The sequence below is a fragment of the Ictalurus furcatus genome, chromosome 18 (assembly GCF_023375685.1).
Source record: "Ictalurus furcatus strain D&B chromosome 18, Billie_1.0, whole genome shotgun sequence".
Lineage (NCBI taxonomy): Eukaryota > Metazoa > Chordata > Actinopteri > Siluriformes > Ictaluridae > Ictalurus > Ictalurus furcatus.
In genome coordinates, this window is record NC_071272.1 from 15,537,555 (window position 1) to 15,553,672 (window position 16,118).

General features: G+C 37.3%; 1 protein-coding gene across 1 annotated transcript; it reads left to right on the plus strand.

Annotated features, from left to right (window-relative positions):
• Positions 1-326: 326 nt before the first annotated feature.
• LOC128622583 (acidic fibroblast growth factor intracellular-binding protein B-like) lies at positions 327-15,490 on the plus strand. Its single transcript, XM_053649206.1, has 10 exons — positions 327-2,588; positions 3,528-3,726; positions 3,870-3,996; positions 6,508-6,608; positions 6,789-6,922; positions 7,676-7,784; positions 7,873-7,936; positions 12,817-12,903; positions 14,324-14,421; positions 14,532-15,490. Exons 1-10 carry the CDS (start codon positions 2,504-2,506, stop codon positions 14,599-14,601), a joined length of 1,074 nt encoding a protein of 357 aa, XP_053505181.1. The 5' UTR covers positions 327-2,503; the 3' UTR covers positions 14,602-15,490.
• The last annotated feature ends 628 nt before the right edge of the window (positions 15,491-16,118 follow it).

Sequence of the window (16,118 nt, forward strand, 5' to 3'; positions counted from 1 at the left end):
ACCATGCATGTCCTTGGACTGGGGGAGAAAACCGGAGTACCCGGAGGAAACCCCCACAGCACAGGGAGGACATGCAGAGATATCTATAGATATATAGCATGTAATTAGCTGCTGCTGCAGGTGTCGTGTGGGGCAGAGGACATCTCGGGTATTATCCGATCAGCAAGTGCGCTGGAGTCTTTGCTTTAAACTGAAACACCGGCTCTGGCGGATTAATTAAAGTTGGCGGATGCAGTTGAGATAAGCCTTAACAAACTTTTATGATGAAGAAGAATGAGCTCTGAAGCCATCTGATATCTGGACAGTTCTTTTCCATAATGAGATAGCTTAAAGAGGAAGACACTATTTATGTAGCACAGCTTGAGTCACGGCTGAGGTGCAGATGGAGCTGGTTCTGGCTGAAGGTTGAGGGCAAAACAGAGGTGAAGGGTTCCCACTGCCACAGTATTTTTATTTTTAATTGACAAAGCGGGGTATGCAACAAGGGTTCTCGTGCCCTCTTGGCACACTGCCAAACTGAGGTGGCTGGAATGCAAAAAAAGTTATGATGAAGTGGTGTCAAGAAATGTTGTTGTTGTCTTTTTTACTTGAAGCAAATGTTGTCTTTTCCCTTTATTTTCAGAGTGCACCAGAATGCTTTGTTTACATATTAAAATCACAAACATTTTCTTATGGAGAGGATGCCCCAAGACCACCCTATAGTGATTAAATTCGGAAACATGTCACTTTTTAAACCTCTTCTGAGTTTGTAGGTCTGCTTATATTTTATGACACAGTAATACACTGGCACCAGAATGGAGCAGGTTATATAAAGGCCATTTAATGTCTTCAAGACTTTATCCTGGTCAAGGTCTGGAGGCAGAAATATACCCTGGATGAGATGCCAGTCCATCGCAGAACACCATGCATGCACCTAGTGGCAATTTAGCATAGCCAGTCTACCTATCGACATGTTTTTTGGAGGTGCAAAGAAACTGTTGATCTTGGAGTAAACCCATGCTCAGGAGCAAGGTGGCAATGACATATAAGGTCAACCCCAAAACCTATATGTTTGCACTGTATGTAATAATATTTGCATGTCATATTTTTAATACTAACTGGCAATTAAAGCTTGCAATTTCTTAAAAGAACGGTGTAAATGGTAAAACCATTACCATTATTGGCCCTTAATGATATCCGCTAGACATAACATGCCATCAATACAAGGCAACAAATTAATAGTAGTGGCCCACAGGGACCATTACAGTTTCTATTAAAACCAATACAATTCCCATTATAACCACTAAAACCATTACAAATTCTATGAGGGTTTCTACTGGGTTTTTTTCAGCAGGGTAAAGTTTAGAGTGCGGCTTCAAATTCATCATTAATTCTACACATGAAAGTTTTACTTTAAAATATTAGCGTATTATTATTATTCGGTTGCTTGCATGTCAGCAGTAGGTGGCAGCAATGTATTCTCCAGTCTTAAACATAATCTCCGGGATAAATGGGTAGCGTAGTCCTAAACGCGTCTTGTCGTTACCTGATCCAGCAAGTGCCCGATATGCACTGCGCATGCGCAAACCTTCGCGTCAACAAGGCATCAGGCACGGATCTGGTAGTGACATGATAAACCAAAGACAGCGAGGTGAGTTATCCTGTATGTTTTTTTAGTTAGAGAGTTAGTTACTGTTAATTAGCTACTAGACAAAAAGCGTTCTCTTGACTTTTTTTCTGTATTCAGATTCTGTGTAATATCCGCAGGTTAATGATAGATGCGTCCTTCAGAGCAGTGGTTCTCAAAGGTGGGGTCCTGGGAACACCAGAGGGTCCGTGATAGTTTTTTTTTTATTTTTTATTTATTTTTTAAAAATGTTTTTATTTATTTATTTATTTTATACCATTTTAAAGCGTATTATTATTTTACATTTAGTTACAGTGGTGGAAACCCACCAACAACCCACCATTATCAAATTTATTATATTAATTATTTAGTTCTTATAGGCTAGTTATTAGCCTGTATGACTTGACCCTTAAATAAAGGGGTTTAATCCAAACCTCAATAACTCAAAAACATGTTGGCCTACTAACAACAACAGTTTTGGACTATTTTTTTTGTTTTGTTTGGAAGTGTCAGGAATAGAAATCTCTGTAGCTCTAATAAATAGACAAACTCTTACTTTTTAAACATGTTAATGAAATAAATCTGTACTAAGTGGATCTGTGGAATTTATTTTATAGTTAATTGGGTCCCTGGCTAGAAAAAGCTTGACAACCCCTGCTGCAGAGAAACACCATGTATCTTACAGAATTTAGCTAACACCTACTAGTCTTGCCATACAAAGTAGAACAGGAATAGCACTGTAAGTTCAGGGCTTAGGAGTTTAACATTACCTCCAAGTCCAACAGTAGTTTTCATTTAAGTGATTAGGCTATTTATATGATTGTATTCTATTGTCTAATGCCCATTTGATTCTTCCATGTGGTTATATAGCACCTTGTCAATGCTAATTTTCAGAGGATGTCAATGGAATTAGACGTATTTGTGGGCAACACCACCATCATCGATGAAGAGGTGTACCAGCTGTGGTTGGATGGATATTCAGGTGTGAATATTAATTGACTCAGAGCTGTCTGATTGCATGGTGTCGACCAGGGAGCCACAATCCACTACAAGCTTGGCATACCCTTAGAATAAAACAAATAGGGAAAATAAATTTATTTCACACCAACAAGCCAATTATCATGTTAGGATATGGTTTAGGAAATGTTTCATCCTGAGTAACAAACTGGCCAAATAGTGTATGTTAAGGTCATAATACAAAAGAAATCAAAATGACATCAAACATCCTTCTCTCTTTCTGGATGTGATACAATTTATTCTCTTAAAAATCGTAAGCCCAGCATTTATAGCTTTTTTTTTATCCTTTTAAAAGGTTTTTGGATCCTCTTTTTGTCCAGTTTCATTGACATATTTGTTATAAGTTGTACACTGCCTTTAAAAATCAGCTCTTGGTTCTGAGAGGGTCACTGCATTTATCTTTAGCTTTACTTCTGACTGTTACAAAGTACTGACACTGGAGACTCCTTCCACAAATGCTAAATAATATCTCTACCAGACAAGTTCCTTTGAATTAGCCATTGCTATAGAAATAATGCATTAGAATGAGCACAGTAATATGAACCTATGATTTGCAATGTAGCCGTCTCTATTGTCAGCTGCTGTTGCAGAAATGTAATCAACACCTTCTGAACAACCAAAATAAAGAGTTCAGTAGCACTGTGGTATAATAATAGACAATTGATTATAGGTTTGGTTTGAAATTGAGTATGAAACACAATATGCTATAAAATGTGTAGCTATCTTATGATATAATTTCTTATAATAATTCCAGGCTGTTAAAATCACACAGTCAAAATGTGCACAAAATATATTGCACATGTAAGACAAGTTTATAGAGAAACACAGGTTGTTTTGGGTGTTTAAAAGACTGTGCTTTATCTCTGCCCTTCAAGATTCACACTTTTACTCATGTATTCTGCAGTGAACGATGCAGTGAGGATGCGGCTAGAGAGTGGTGTTTTCCGTGAGAGTGACGTCAGCAAAGAGGTCCTGCACAGTGACACCATGGACCAGTACAGAACCTTCCAGATGTGCGAGCGGCTTTTGCACTGCCCCTCAAAACTGGCCAATCAGCTCCTCTTTCAGATCCCTAGCCAGCGGCAGGCTGTGCTCGTAGAAAGGTATTGTTTGAGATGTTTATCCAGAGCAGTTTATTATAATTTGCAGAATACAAATACAGCATATGTTTATATGTTTATGATCTTTATGTCTGCAGATTCAGGAGGAATGTGTTGATTCATTTTGTGTCTTGGTATGTTTGTAGGTATTATGAATTTGACCATACGTTTGCCAGAGAGGTTTTGGGAAAGAAGCTTTCTAAAGGGACCAAGAAGGACCTAGATGACATCAGCTCAAAGACAGGCATCGCCTTAAAGAGCTGCCGTCGTCAGGTGCGTCAGACAGTAAAATCTCTCAGCTGGTGCAGTCAGCTCTTTCACTGGAGAAATAGGGGATAGCCTACAACAGGGTAATAACTATTCACTGGGCATTAAATTGTATTAGTGTGCATAGATGTTGATCATTTTAGTTTGGCTACAAGGTATGATTTAATTTTACAAGGTGTGTAAGGAGAAGTAACTGCTACACTCACACTGATATCAAAGTCTTTTATTTGTCATTTGCACAGTTGACACATGGAAAACTACACATTGAAATTCTTAGGGAAGTGCCATTGAGAAATACCGGACATATATTAACATACAACATCTACTAAACAAAATATACAAATGCAAACGCAATATCAAGTATATCCAGGGCAAAATAAAGAATATACATTCAGAAAATAGACATAAATATGGGTGGGTAATGTACATACTAAGTTTGCAATATGCAAAGTGGTGTGCAAAAACAATGGCTGTGCAAATAATGCTGTTTGCTATTTATTTTGCTACAGTTAGAAGATACAGTACAGCTACACAATAATGAGTAAAATGGCCATTATTTATCTCAGTGTTAACATCATTATCGCAATTAATAACCAATTTAAGAACAAAATAGTTTTGTTGCACTTTATACCACTTTAAACCACAAAGTTGTTTCACAGACATTCCACAACATTAAATGTAACTGTAAACTGATAAAAATACTTATGACATGTCATTCTATAATTAACAAAAAATATCATTGTTGGAAAATTGCAGTGGTAGAAGAGGAATTAAACACTTCGGGACGGGGTATGTGGCAATTCACTGTGCCATCATTGATTTTTTTTTTTAACAGCACACCCCATTAAGTTCATTCTATACTTATCATCCTTCAAATAAATGGGAAATTTAGTCAGTTTCTTCCATCAGCTAGAGATTAAATAAATCTAAATATTTGTATAAATCTTTGAACCAAAATAAGAATAGTCTTTAATCAAAGTAAACATATAAATTTAAGCATATAAATACGGAGCTCATTAGTTTATATACCAATATCTAATGTTAGCCAGCTGCTTTTAGCTAAGCTCATCCAATGCTGCACCAGACTTGAGCAGTTATCGTATTAGGATTAGTTAGTTGAGGAAGACTAAAGTTGTGGTTATAATTAAAGTACAATTAATTGTGCAGCCCTGCTAAACAGGCTGTAAATTTTCCAAATAATTAAGATCAGTTCTGCTCATAAATGTACATACCTCTGGCAAAATTTACAAGGTGTTTGCATTTTGTATAAATATGAGTGATCATACATATTTCTTTTATTTAGTAATTATGCTCAGATGAAGGTATTTATAATAAATTTCCGTGTATTATAATAATCATAACCATAACTGAAATGACATAAATGGCTCTTGTCAAGTACAGCCCTTGCTTCTTAATATTGCGTGTTGGCCCCTTGAGCATCAACAACAGCTTGCAGCCTCTTATGATAGTTGTGAATGAACACTTTTTTTTGGGTGGTAAGGCTACCTGCTCTTCATGGCAAAAAGCCTCCGGGTCTTGTACATTCTTTGGTTGCCATACATGTACCACACTTCTGAGGTCACTCCAATGTGTCTCAATGATGCTGAAGTCCGGGGACTGCAAGGGAAACTCCAGAACCGAACAGAATTGTTGTCATGTTGGAAAGTCTATATGTGCCCTGGATGCAGCCATCAATTTTGACAAATTTCCTGTGCCAGTTTAGCTCACAAAAGCTCCCCTAAAACAGCATAGATCCACCTCTTTGTCCCATCACTCCAAATTACTTTATTCCATAATTATTGAGGTTTCTGTAGATGCTGTTTGGCATATTGCAAGCAGGCTGTTTTATGGTGGTGAAATAAAAATTGCTTTTTTTCTGGCAAGTCTACCCTGCAGCCAATTTTCATTCAAGTAGATCAGTTCAGTTTCTGACAAGCCTGTATTTGAGTGGAAGATGCTTGAGGGTTTTCCTTTGCATCTCCTACAATTTTCCTGGTGTCAGAAATCTTTCTTGGTCTACTTGATCTTGGCTTGGTATCCACAGAACCACTGTTTTTTCACTTGTTTCTCAGAATTTGAATAGTGCTGATTTGCATTTTCAAATCTTTTTTTTAAATATCTTTTGGATATCTTATTATAACGTTTTACTAATTAATAGTATTAATTTTCCTTGCAGATCAGTAAAAAAAACTCTTTTGTTGTCCCTATATTTTAGTATCCAGTACATTCAGTGCAATCATAGATTAAATGCACAAGGTTTCCCTAATAACTAAGAAACAGACTAACTGTTCATGTACATACACTGATTACAATCAAATAAGACACGAGTAAAGATTCTAAATCTTCACAGTGATCTTAGTGTCTTTGCGTGAGTATTAACAGGTCCAATATAGCAGGGTATGTAAACCTTTGATTAGGGTCAATTGTGTATTACAGTTATTATTAGGATTTTAGAACTGTACATTATCTGGGTTGAATATAAGTGATATAAAAGATATTGTAGCTTCTTTCACTCAGTTTGACAATTTCAAGCGAGTGTTCAAAGTGGTGGAGGAGCTGAAAGGCCCCCTGGTGGAGAACGTGAAGCATCATTTCCTCTTGTCTAATTCACTGGCCAGGTGAGAACTCAGTAAGCTTAGAAAAATTTACTTGAAGTGAAATTGCTGTAAATAAATATAGCTCCAAAATGATCTGATGATTCACTGTATTTCACTTCTCTTCATTTCCTCACTACCTCAGTCCTCCATTCATTCCTTCTCCTGTACCTTTGTCCTCACTGACTCATTTCTCCCTTGCAGGAACTACGCTGCTGTTGTGTTCTTCGCTAACAGCCGCTTTGAGACTGGCAAGAGAAAGCTGCAGTATTTGTCTTTTCAGGACTTTGCCTTCTGTGCAGGCCAGCTCATCAGCTACTGGACTGTGGGGGCCGTTGGTACGATGCACAGTAATGCATCTAACACTGAGTTAATGGGTTTTTTTTCTCTTTAGTTTAGCTAGACCCAAAGGTATTTGCTTTCACTGGGCAAATTTCAATCACAATATTGCATGTCATACAGTTCATTACCAACCACTATATATCATGTAAATTAGAGGACCTTTCCAAGTTGGACAATTTCTTAAAGTTTTATATGAAAAGGATTCTTGCTAAGGTATGTAAGTGTTTCTTTTTTTAGACTAAGTATAGGTTCTGTTGTTAAAGTAATATAACACAAAAAGTTCTACTTTAAACATGTCCTTATTTTCTGCACCAATGCAGCCTCACATTTCATGTCTTTCCCCATCTTAATACAGTTCATGAAATTGTTTTGAAACAGTCCACATTTTTTTTTATGAGAAAAGGTAAAGGACTCTGAATAAGTACACCAGTGAAAACTGATAGTGTTAAAACATTATGAATTAAAAATGAAATCTGGGGTTTAGTGCACTGGGGTTTAGTACAACCCAATACAAGCAAAAATCCTGTCGGCCCTGTTGTTTACGTCACTCCTAAAAATAGAATCCATGTTGTCCGTGCCAGTGGAAAACCAAGCACTGCTTATCATTAAGCCAACACTTGGCTGGTTTCTGTCTGGAAAATAGTAGTAACAGGCAACTGGGATGCCATGATGGAACAAAATTAATGGGCAAAACTTCTAACCTTTTTTTTTTTTTTTTTTAACACTTATTGCCCCTCTCTGCCTATTAGATGACATGATGGAGGACATGGATGTAGATCTGGAGAAAGAGTTTTTGCATGATCTAAAAGAGCTAAAGGTTCTGGTTAATGATAAAGACATGCTGGATCAACACAAAAGGTACAGAAGAAGCAGAGTGTAAATTCAAGTCTGTAAGCAGTTATGAGTTTTTTTTAGATTTTCCTCAATAATTCTGTTTCTGTTGCAGTCTGGTTTGCTCCCAGCTTAAAGGAAAAATCAAGGTCTTCACTGAGATGGAGGCTAATTTTAAGGTGAGGCTTGAATCATGATGTATCTAACTTAAAGTTTTAAAAACACTGTCATCCAGAATAGTGCATATTGTGCACAGTTGAGAAGAAATTATCGTTTCAGTCCATAGCATGGGTCATAGCATGGGTCAAATAACAGGCAGGCAAGATCAAACAAGGATGATCCATAGTCATAAATGTAAACTCAGACGTGGGTCAAACCAATAAACACAGAACACTGCACTACAAATACTTAACAGGAAAACAAAGTAACACAGGCTTAGAAAAGCACATTTACATGAATGAGATTTTGCACTGAAGCAATGAAATACAAGGGCTTAAATAGACTGGCTGGGGAAGCCGCCTTGTCGGCCTCATGCTTGGGCTTGACAGGAGCTTTCGTTCTCCCTTCTGTCTCCAATTGTTCCTTCAGTGAAGTAGGCTGTTACGGGCATCTGGGTTTACGAGTTAACCCTGAACCCCACTCAATACTTTTGGGATGAATTGGAATGCTGACTGCATGCCAGGCTTTCTCGGCCATCGTCAGTGCCCAACCTCACTATTCTTCTAGTGGCTGAATGTTCACAAATCCACATAGCCAAGTTCTAAAACCTAGTGGATACACTTTCCTGAAGAGTTGAGGCTGTTATAATAGCAAAGAAGGGACCAACTCCATATTATTACCTGTGGTTTTGATTAGGTGTCCACATACTTTTGGCCATATAGTGTAGCATGAAACTTACTCTCTGTATCTCTTGGGATCTGCCAGGCTTTGAAAATAATATTCACACTATAGGAAGAATCCATTTGGGGAGAATTCAGTGCCCTCATAGGGAGCAGGAATAATAATAATGGTGGGAACATTTTTGCAGATCGGTGAACCACTACCCATCTTTACTTCTGAAAGACTCTGCCTCTCTAAGATACTCTTTTTATACCCAAAAGTTAGTGACCTGTTGCCAATTAACCTCCAGCTGTTTCTTTTTAGTAACACTTTTCCAGCCTTTTGTTGTCCCCGTCCCAGCTTTTTTGAGACGTTTTGCGGCCATGAAATTCAAAATTACCTTATTTTTTCCTTAAAATAGTACATTTCCTCAGTTTAAACATTTGATATGTTTTCCATGTTCTATTGCAGGGGTTTCAAACTCAATCTCATAGGTGGTCCGCAAGAGCATTAAAGTACTCCAAGAAAGTGCAATATTCTCAAAATTTACTTTTTTTTAATTACCATTACCAGCATATTTTATTAAACGAATTTAGTAATAGTAAACATAACCATAACAATACCATAACAATAACTTAGTACCAATTTTAACATAAATGTAATAGTTCACACACACACACACACACATACACACACACACACATTTTTGTTTTGTTTTAATTCTTGCCAGATACCTGATAGCACTTCTTCTCACACAATTGAGATACATTTGCCCTGATGGAGGTTGTAGTTGAAACCCTAAGTACAGCTTCAAGATGGGCATCAGTAATCCTGGACCTGTACGTGCATTTATTAAAGTTCGTTGTTGAGAAAAGTTTTTCACACAGATATGTGCTTCCAAAAGGGCACATTAACCGACTGAACATTTTTAACAGTTCTGGGAAGGATGGAGGTAAGTCTCTCAGAAATTGTCCAATGAGATCTGGTTTTCCCTGTGCCTTCCTCGAATTTAGTTTTTAGTTAAATGTTACACTGCAAGTCAGTAAGTTCCATTTTCAAGACACTTGGGACACTCTCCACATCAACTGAGAAGGGGTCTGCAAACAGCTGGAAAGTGTCACGGTGTGCCTTAAAATCAGCCAAGTGCTCATCACATATCTGCAGTAGGTTGTCAATAGCAGATGTACATTTATCACCACTGAATGATGTGCCCTCCTCCACAAGAGATCTGCATGATCGGAAATGGCTAAGGTTTTTTGCAGAAAGCTGACATTTCCACAATCTCAGTTTTATGGAGAAGGCTTTCATGTTTTCATAAGTTGCTGTGATGAGCTGATCAGGGCTGTGGAGCTTCAGGTTAAGGACGTTTAGCTCATGTGTTATGTCCACTAGGAAGGCATGATCCATCACCCATTTTGGATCATCAAATTCATGAACATCCATTCTGCCATCTTCCATGAATCTCTTCACCTCTGTTCTTAACTCAAAGAATCTCTTCAGGACATTTCCCCTTCTGAGCTAGCGCACCTCAGTAAAGTAAAGTACATCACCATATGCTGACTCAATTTCTTGCGAAAAGGCCCTGAACTGGCGGTGCTGCAAACCCCTAGATCTGATATAATTAATACATTTCAGGACAACAGACATGACATGTTCATATTTCAGGCACTTGCTGCACAGTGCAAGTTGGTGTATAATGCAGTGCAGAACAACTGCTGGACCTGCTTTTTCCTCTTCTAATTTTCTTTGTACCAGCGCAACCAGTCCGTTTTTTCTGCTTGTCAGAGATGGGGCTCCGTCAGTTGGAATGCCTACCAATCGGCTCCATGGTAAACGAGCACGCTCAAATGCGTCACACAGCTCCTGAAAGTATCTTTGGATGTGGTGCGGCCGTGCATTGGACACAAACTTAGCAACTCTTCTGTCACTTCGAACTTCTCATTAATACCCCTTATGAAAATTGAGAGCTGAGCATTGTCAGTTTTATCTGTGCTTTCATGAAGTGCCACAGAGTATGCAGTGAAAGCTTTAACTTTATCACGTAACTGATCATAAATGTCACTTGATAACTCGCTGATCCGCTCTGCCACCGTGTTAGCCGAGAGCACTATATTGTTGAACAAGCTCTTTTTTTCTGGACATAAAATATCCACAACTTTCATCATGCAGTCCTTCAGAAACGTGCCTTCAGTAAATGGCTTTCCGGATTTGGGGATTAATTCACTCACCATATAACTTGCCTCAACTGCAGTATCAGCATCCTTTTTGGCTTTATGAAAAATACTTTGCTGAGATATAAATCCTCTCTGTAGCTGCATGGCTCGTGTTGCCCTCTCATCTCCCTCGTACTTCTCGTACTGCTCTCCGTGTTTAGTCCAGTAATGACGCTTGATATTACATTCCTTTAAGTCTGCAACTTTTTCATTGCATATCAGGCAGGTAGCATTTGTATTAAACTCCACAAAAAATACTGGGTAGTCCATCTTTCTTGAAATAGTCTGTGTTCATCATCCACCTTACGTTTTGATTTTGACAGCGACATCTTTGTTCTTCAGCACCTTGCGTGCATTTTGGCCAACTTTGACCTTTGCCATAACAAATGAAATGCATTTTTTAAAAAAACAGAATTGTGTTTTTATTTTAATTATTTTGAAAGGGTAGCTTGAATTGGCATGAAACTGCTATAAAATATCATTAGATTTGGCGGGCCAGATTATATATATTTTTTTTTTTACATCCCGTCGCGGGCCGGACTGAGGGGGAAGGCAGGCCTGAAGTGTCCCGCAGGCCGGGAGTTTGAGACCCATGTTCTATTGTGAATAACATATGGGTTTATCAGTTTTACAAATCATTGCATTCTGATTTTATTTACATTTTACACCGCGTCCCAACTTTTTTGGAATTGGGGTTGTATATTGTTTTTTGTTGGTCTGAATTTGTGTGTGTGTGTGTGTGTGTGTGTGTGTGTGGGTTGATGTCATTTACTTTGGGGATTATTGGTGATTTTATTATATTAGAGAAGTTGATTCACTTTTGGAGTTCTTCATTGGATAATTTTTTGCTTGTTTGTTGTCCACGCCCATTGTCAGGTTTTGTCTATTTAACGATTTTCAGGATTCAATGTTTTTACTGCCTAACGATGACATCATGGTTGAAACATTGTCTGCTCTATTTATTATTAAATGTTATTGAGAGCATTATAACAGTGTGCCGTCCTTTCTTTCTTTTATGATCTATTTTGATCTTTTGGCCATGCACCTGTTAAAACCTTTTGGATGTGTGCACACTATCCTGTTTATCTATTGAGAGTGGTATAAACATGTATGTTGAAGCTCTGCACTCTTATCTGCGCAGCGTACAGATTGGGAGGTGAGAGAGCTTGACACATTAAATGACTAAAGCTCTGCTGCATTGCTTTCTTCAGGTAGAGATGAAGTAAGGGATAAATCCCACTGCACCTCTTTGTTGTGGGAAATGAGAGATTTTAAAATATTGTCATCCACAAGAGTACTAGGTGACCTACATAAAATCTCAGGACACTAAACTTATTTGTTATATTAAACATTTAAAGCTTACATAAAAATGTGTTTAAAAAAACCTGCAGGTTTCATCTGACATTTTAACTGGCTCTACATTTTCATTATCTGTAGGAAAGTAAACCTTGTATGTTGTTGTGTATTATAGCTTCTCTGATTCATACTGGTGCTTTATTTAGCAGCTTATTTACCACTTACATAAAAAAAACCTACACTGCTGTCAGCTCTCCACATTTCATTCACAAAACACAATTTGAAATATTAAGTTATTTCTTCTAAATTTATATGCGTGAAAGAGAAAATAACAGTTGTGTGTTGCTCATACTCACACATAACTGATGACTTTGATAGCAGACTCTGAATGCGACTAGGTGTTGTCTTAGTACGGATCTCACCCCCAGCGTAGGAGACTAACATTGCAGATGAATGAATGAACAAAAGAGAACGTGTATGCAGAGCTCTCAATGGATTTGTCACTGTCACCAGCTTCATTAGTCATTTGCACACTGAACATCAAAGTGCGCATATTTATTTGGGTTGGTACAATAATAACGTAGTGTGAATCAATCTGGATATTTCTGCTTTATTTTTTTTTAATTATGATTCATTTTTTAACGCTGTTTTTGATACAGGTTTCTTTTGCAGTGTATTTTAAAATACAGTGAGTTGTTAGGTTTATTGATGTCTCACAATTCATTCTACAGAACCTATCCCGAGCACTGATCAACATCGCATCCAAACTCACCAACACCAAAGATGTGCGGGATTTGTTCATCGACCTTGTGGAGAAGGTAACGGGTCATGTGTACTTTTGAGTTCAGCAAAACTAACACTTCAGCAAACTAGTCACTTTGAAACTAGCCACTTGGTAAAGTTGGTTGGCTATAATTTTGCTTGTTATGTTCGATTAGATTTTAGTTAAATCTTGCAAATATATAAAAGACAATATCTCAAAGTAAATACAGACAATGTGAAATCTACATACAGTCATTTTATGATCAGAGTTTATGATCATCTTTAAATGTGGGATCATTGAATTTTACATCTGAACATTGTTTATAATATTAGCCAAAGTTCTCCCCATATTCCATCAGCTGGCAAAAAAAAACATTTCCTCAGAGGAGAATCTCTGGCCTCTCTGCTGCCCTAAGCTCTGTAAAAGGAGAAAACACAAATGATGTGAACCACCAACATTTGACCAGTCAGGACAAGTAGATGCATGCACCCGTCACTTATATTGCATATCAAGTCAGAAAGCTCTTCCTCTGGCACTTATTGTGCATTCAAACATTGTAGCCTAATTAGAGCATGTGCATGTGGTTTGAGGGGGGTGTGGATTTGGAGGGAACACTGAAAGGAGGGCCTGTGTTTATTTGAATTAAAAATGCTGCATTCGTGGTGCTTTATAAGTGGTAATTGATAACATCTCAGTAGATAACATTTTCCATCTCAGTAGTTCATGATAAAAAAACAAAACATGGACACCTCCATGAAAGTGTCTTTTGTTTGCTCTGTCAGAGCACGTAAAGCTCATAAAAACTACTTCAACTGGTACAGGCCTGAGTGGTTATTGGTACTGTTCTACTGTTCTAGCTTAAACGTTCATGCAACATTTTGGATTGAAATTGAGGTACAGGTAATTACTTCAAAACAGTAATTAGTATGGCCAATGTTATAGATTTAACCAAATACTGTGTCTGAATATGAACTGATCTAGAGCCAATACTGCTATGAACAAATTTAAAAGTAGAGAAGAGGGACTTCATACTGTGGGTGTTTTCAGTGTTTTTTTTTTTTCCATTTTTATTTTTTCCACTGGTTCACTAGTCAAAACAGGTAGTCTCTGTCAAAATTTTAAAGAACATTTTGATTTGATATTTAGCCATTTTTTTTTGGTGTCATGGAATACAAAAAATGTAAATAAAACCAACCATAAATGTTGCATTATATGAAAGGATCTTTCTTTATATATATATATATATATATATATATATATATATATATATATATATATATATATATATATATATATTATGGCCAAAGAATTATTGGCTAAAAGGTTGTTTAGGAAATAAAAATGGTTCTCTAGATGTCCAGCTCTAGATGTTCTTTTTCTATAGTATAACTCCAAATACCCTTTTGAGGCACCCAAACCCATATTTGTAATAAACTAGATGTAGTGATGGAAGTTCTATCACTTTCTCCCCTCAGATCATTGAACCCTGTCGATCTGATAAATGGTCTGTTGGAGATCTCAGGCTTTTCCTCACTTACTACACCAGCACTGCCCACACACTTGATGCATTCAGGTTAGTGGGTGTGTGGGTCTGTATGTGTGTTTGAATGCATGTCCACATGTTAAAATATTACGCCTTGATGGATGAGAATTTCTTAAAAGCATACTTATGTCTTCTAACAGGTATCAAGTGATATGGGAGAGATACATGGGCGTAATCAAAACCTGCATCCTGAAAATGTACCACAATTAAAATGGTGCTCTGGTCCACCAAAAAATTCCTGCATTCTCACATTCCCAGATTTATTTGTATTATTTTGGATGTTTCCACCCAATTTCCACAGTATGCTTTCTTTTTTTTAGCACTTTGTGTGAAAATATTAGTGTTTGATACTTTGTTATTAAGTAAAATATCCACTTTTACAGAACAGCAGCTCATAACTTTCTTTTCCTTTTCTCCTACAATCCATTGTGTGCCTACTGCAGTAGATACAGCATAAAGTTCCTCTGAAAAGGAAGTTGAGGAACTGTAATGTTTTCTCTCAGTAAAAAAACAGCTATCAGTGTGCAGCAGGGGGCTTCATTTACCCCGGCAGCTCTGGAGACAGTGGATGGGGGTTTGGGTGTGTGAGACTTTTACTGCCTTGTAAAAATCTGTGAACTATGACAGCAGTCACCCCCAATAACCCTCACAAATAACCATAAAAAATCCCCCAAACCAGGACAGTTGTATAACCTCTGTATGACAAATCTCACTTAAGTTGGTGTCTCAAAAAACTTTTAAGTTTCTCAAAAACTTCAGTCACCTAGCCATTTGTATGAAGTACCTTTTTGCACTTCACAAAAATACCAGAAGCTTTGGCACCGGATAGCTAGAACTATGATTTTCCCACTGGCCTCCTAGTTCTAGTTTTATGGTTTTTGGTATCTGGTCAATATTGGCACCAACATGGTACTCCAGGGTTGTGACTAGCAGTGTACCGTACCACGATTAGTTAAACTTATCATGTCACACAACAAACAACTTCACCAAAAACCTAAGCTCTAACAGTAAATTAGGATGTTTCTAGGAAAAAGAAGGACTAACAGGAACTGTTCAACTGTATGCTCTATTATGTGATATAATTAGGTCCAATTCTTTTGTTTTTGCTGTAGACTATAGATATTTGGGTTTGAGATAACAAAAAACAAGATGATGGATCAGAATGTCAGCTTTCATTTCCTAATATTTACATCTAGATGTGTTAAACAACTTAGAACTTGATACCTTTTGTTTGAACCCACCCATTTTTCAATGAAAATATTGGAACATGTGACTGACAAGTGTTTCTTGTTGCCCAGGTGTGCCCTGTTAAATTGATTGTTTAAACAATTAATAGCTCTGAATATCCACTCTTGATGATGATGATGATGATGATGCAGTCGCTTTTACTATTATCCTGTACTGTTTCTGTTCTGGTCATCACTCACATTGGTGGAAAATAAACTTGTACTAGAAACCCAACTAACATTGGTTCCAATTTTGTGCACATTTCTTGTTTTTGAATATATAATGGAAAAATGTGACAATGATCACAATAGCTTAAACACACCACACTGATGCAGTTGGTGGAAAATGAACCAGAACTCCAAGGCTTAAATTTGGGTTCTTGTGCTTGAATTTGCAGGGGAGAAACACACTAACTATTCATAAACGTTAAGGTAATTAAGAAATACAACATGTTTCTTGTAGTCAGGGGACTGTTTTCTGGTCTATGGTGCATTTGTGAC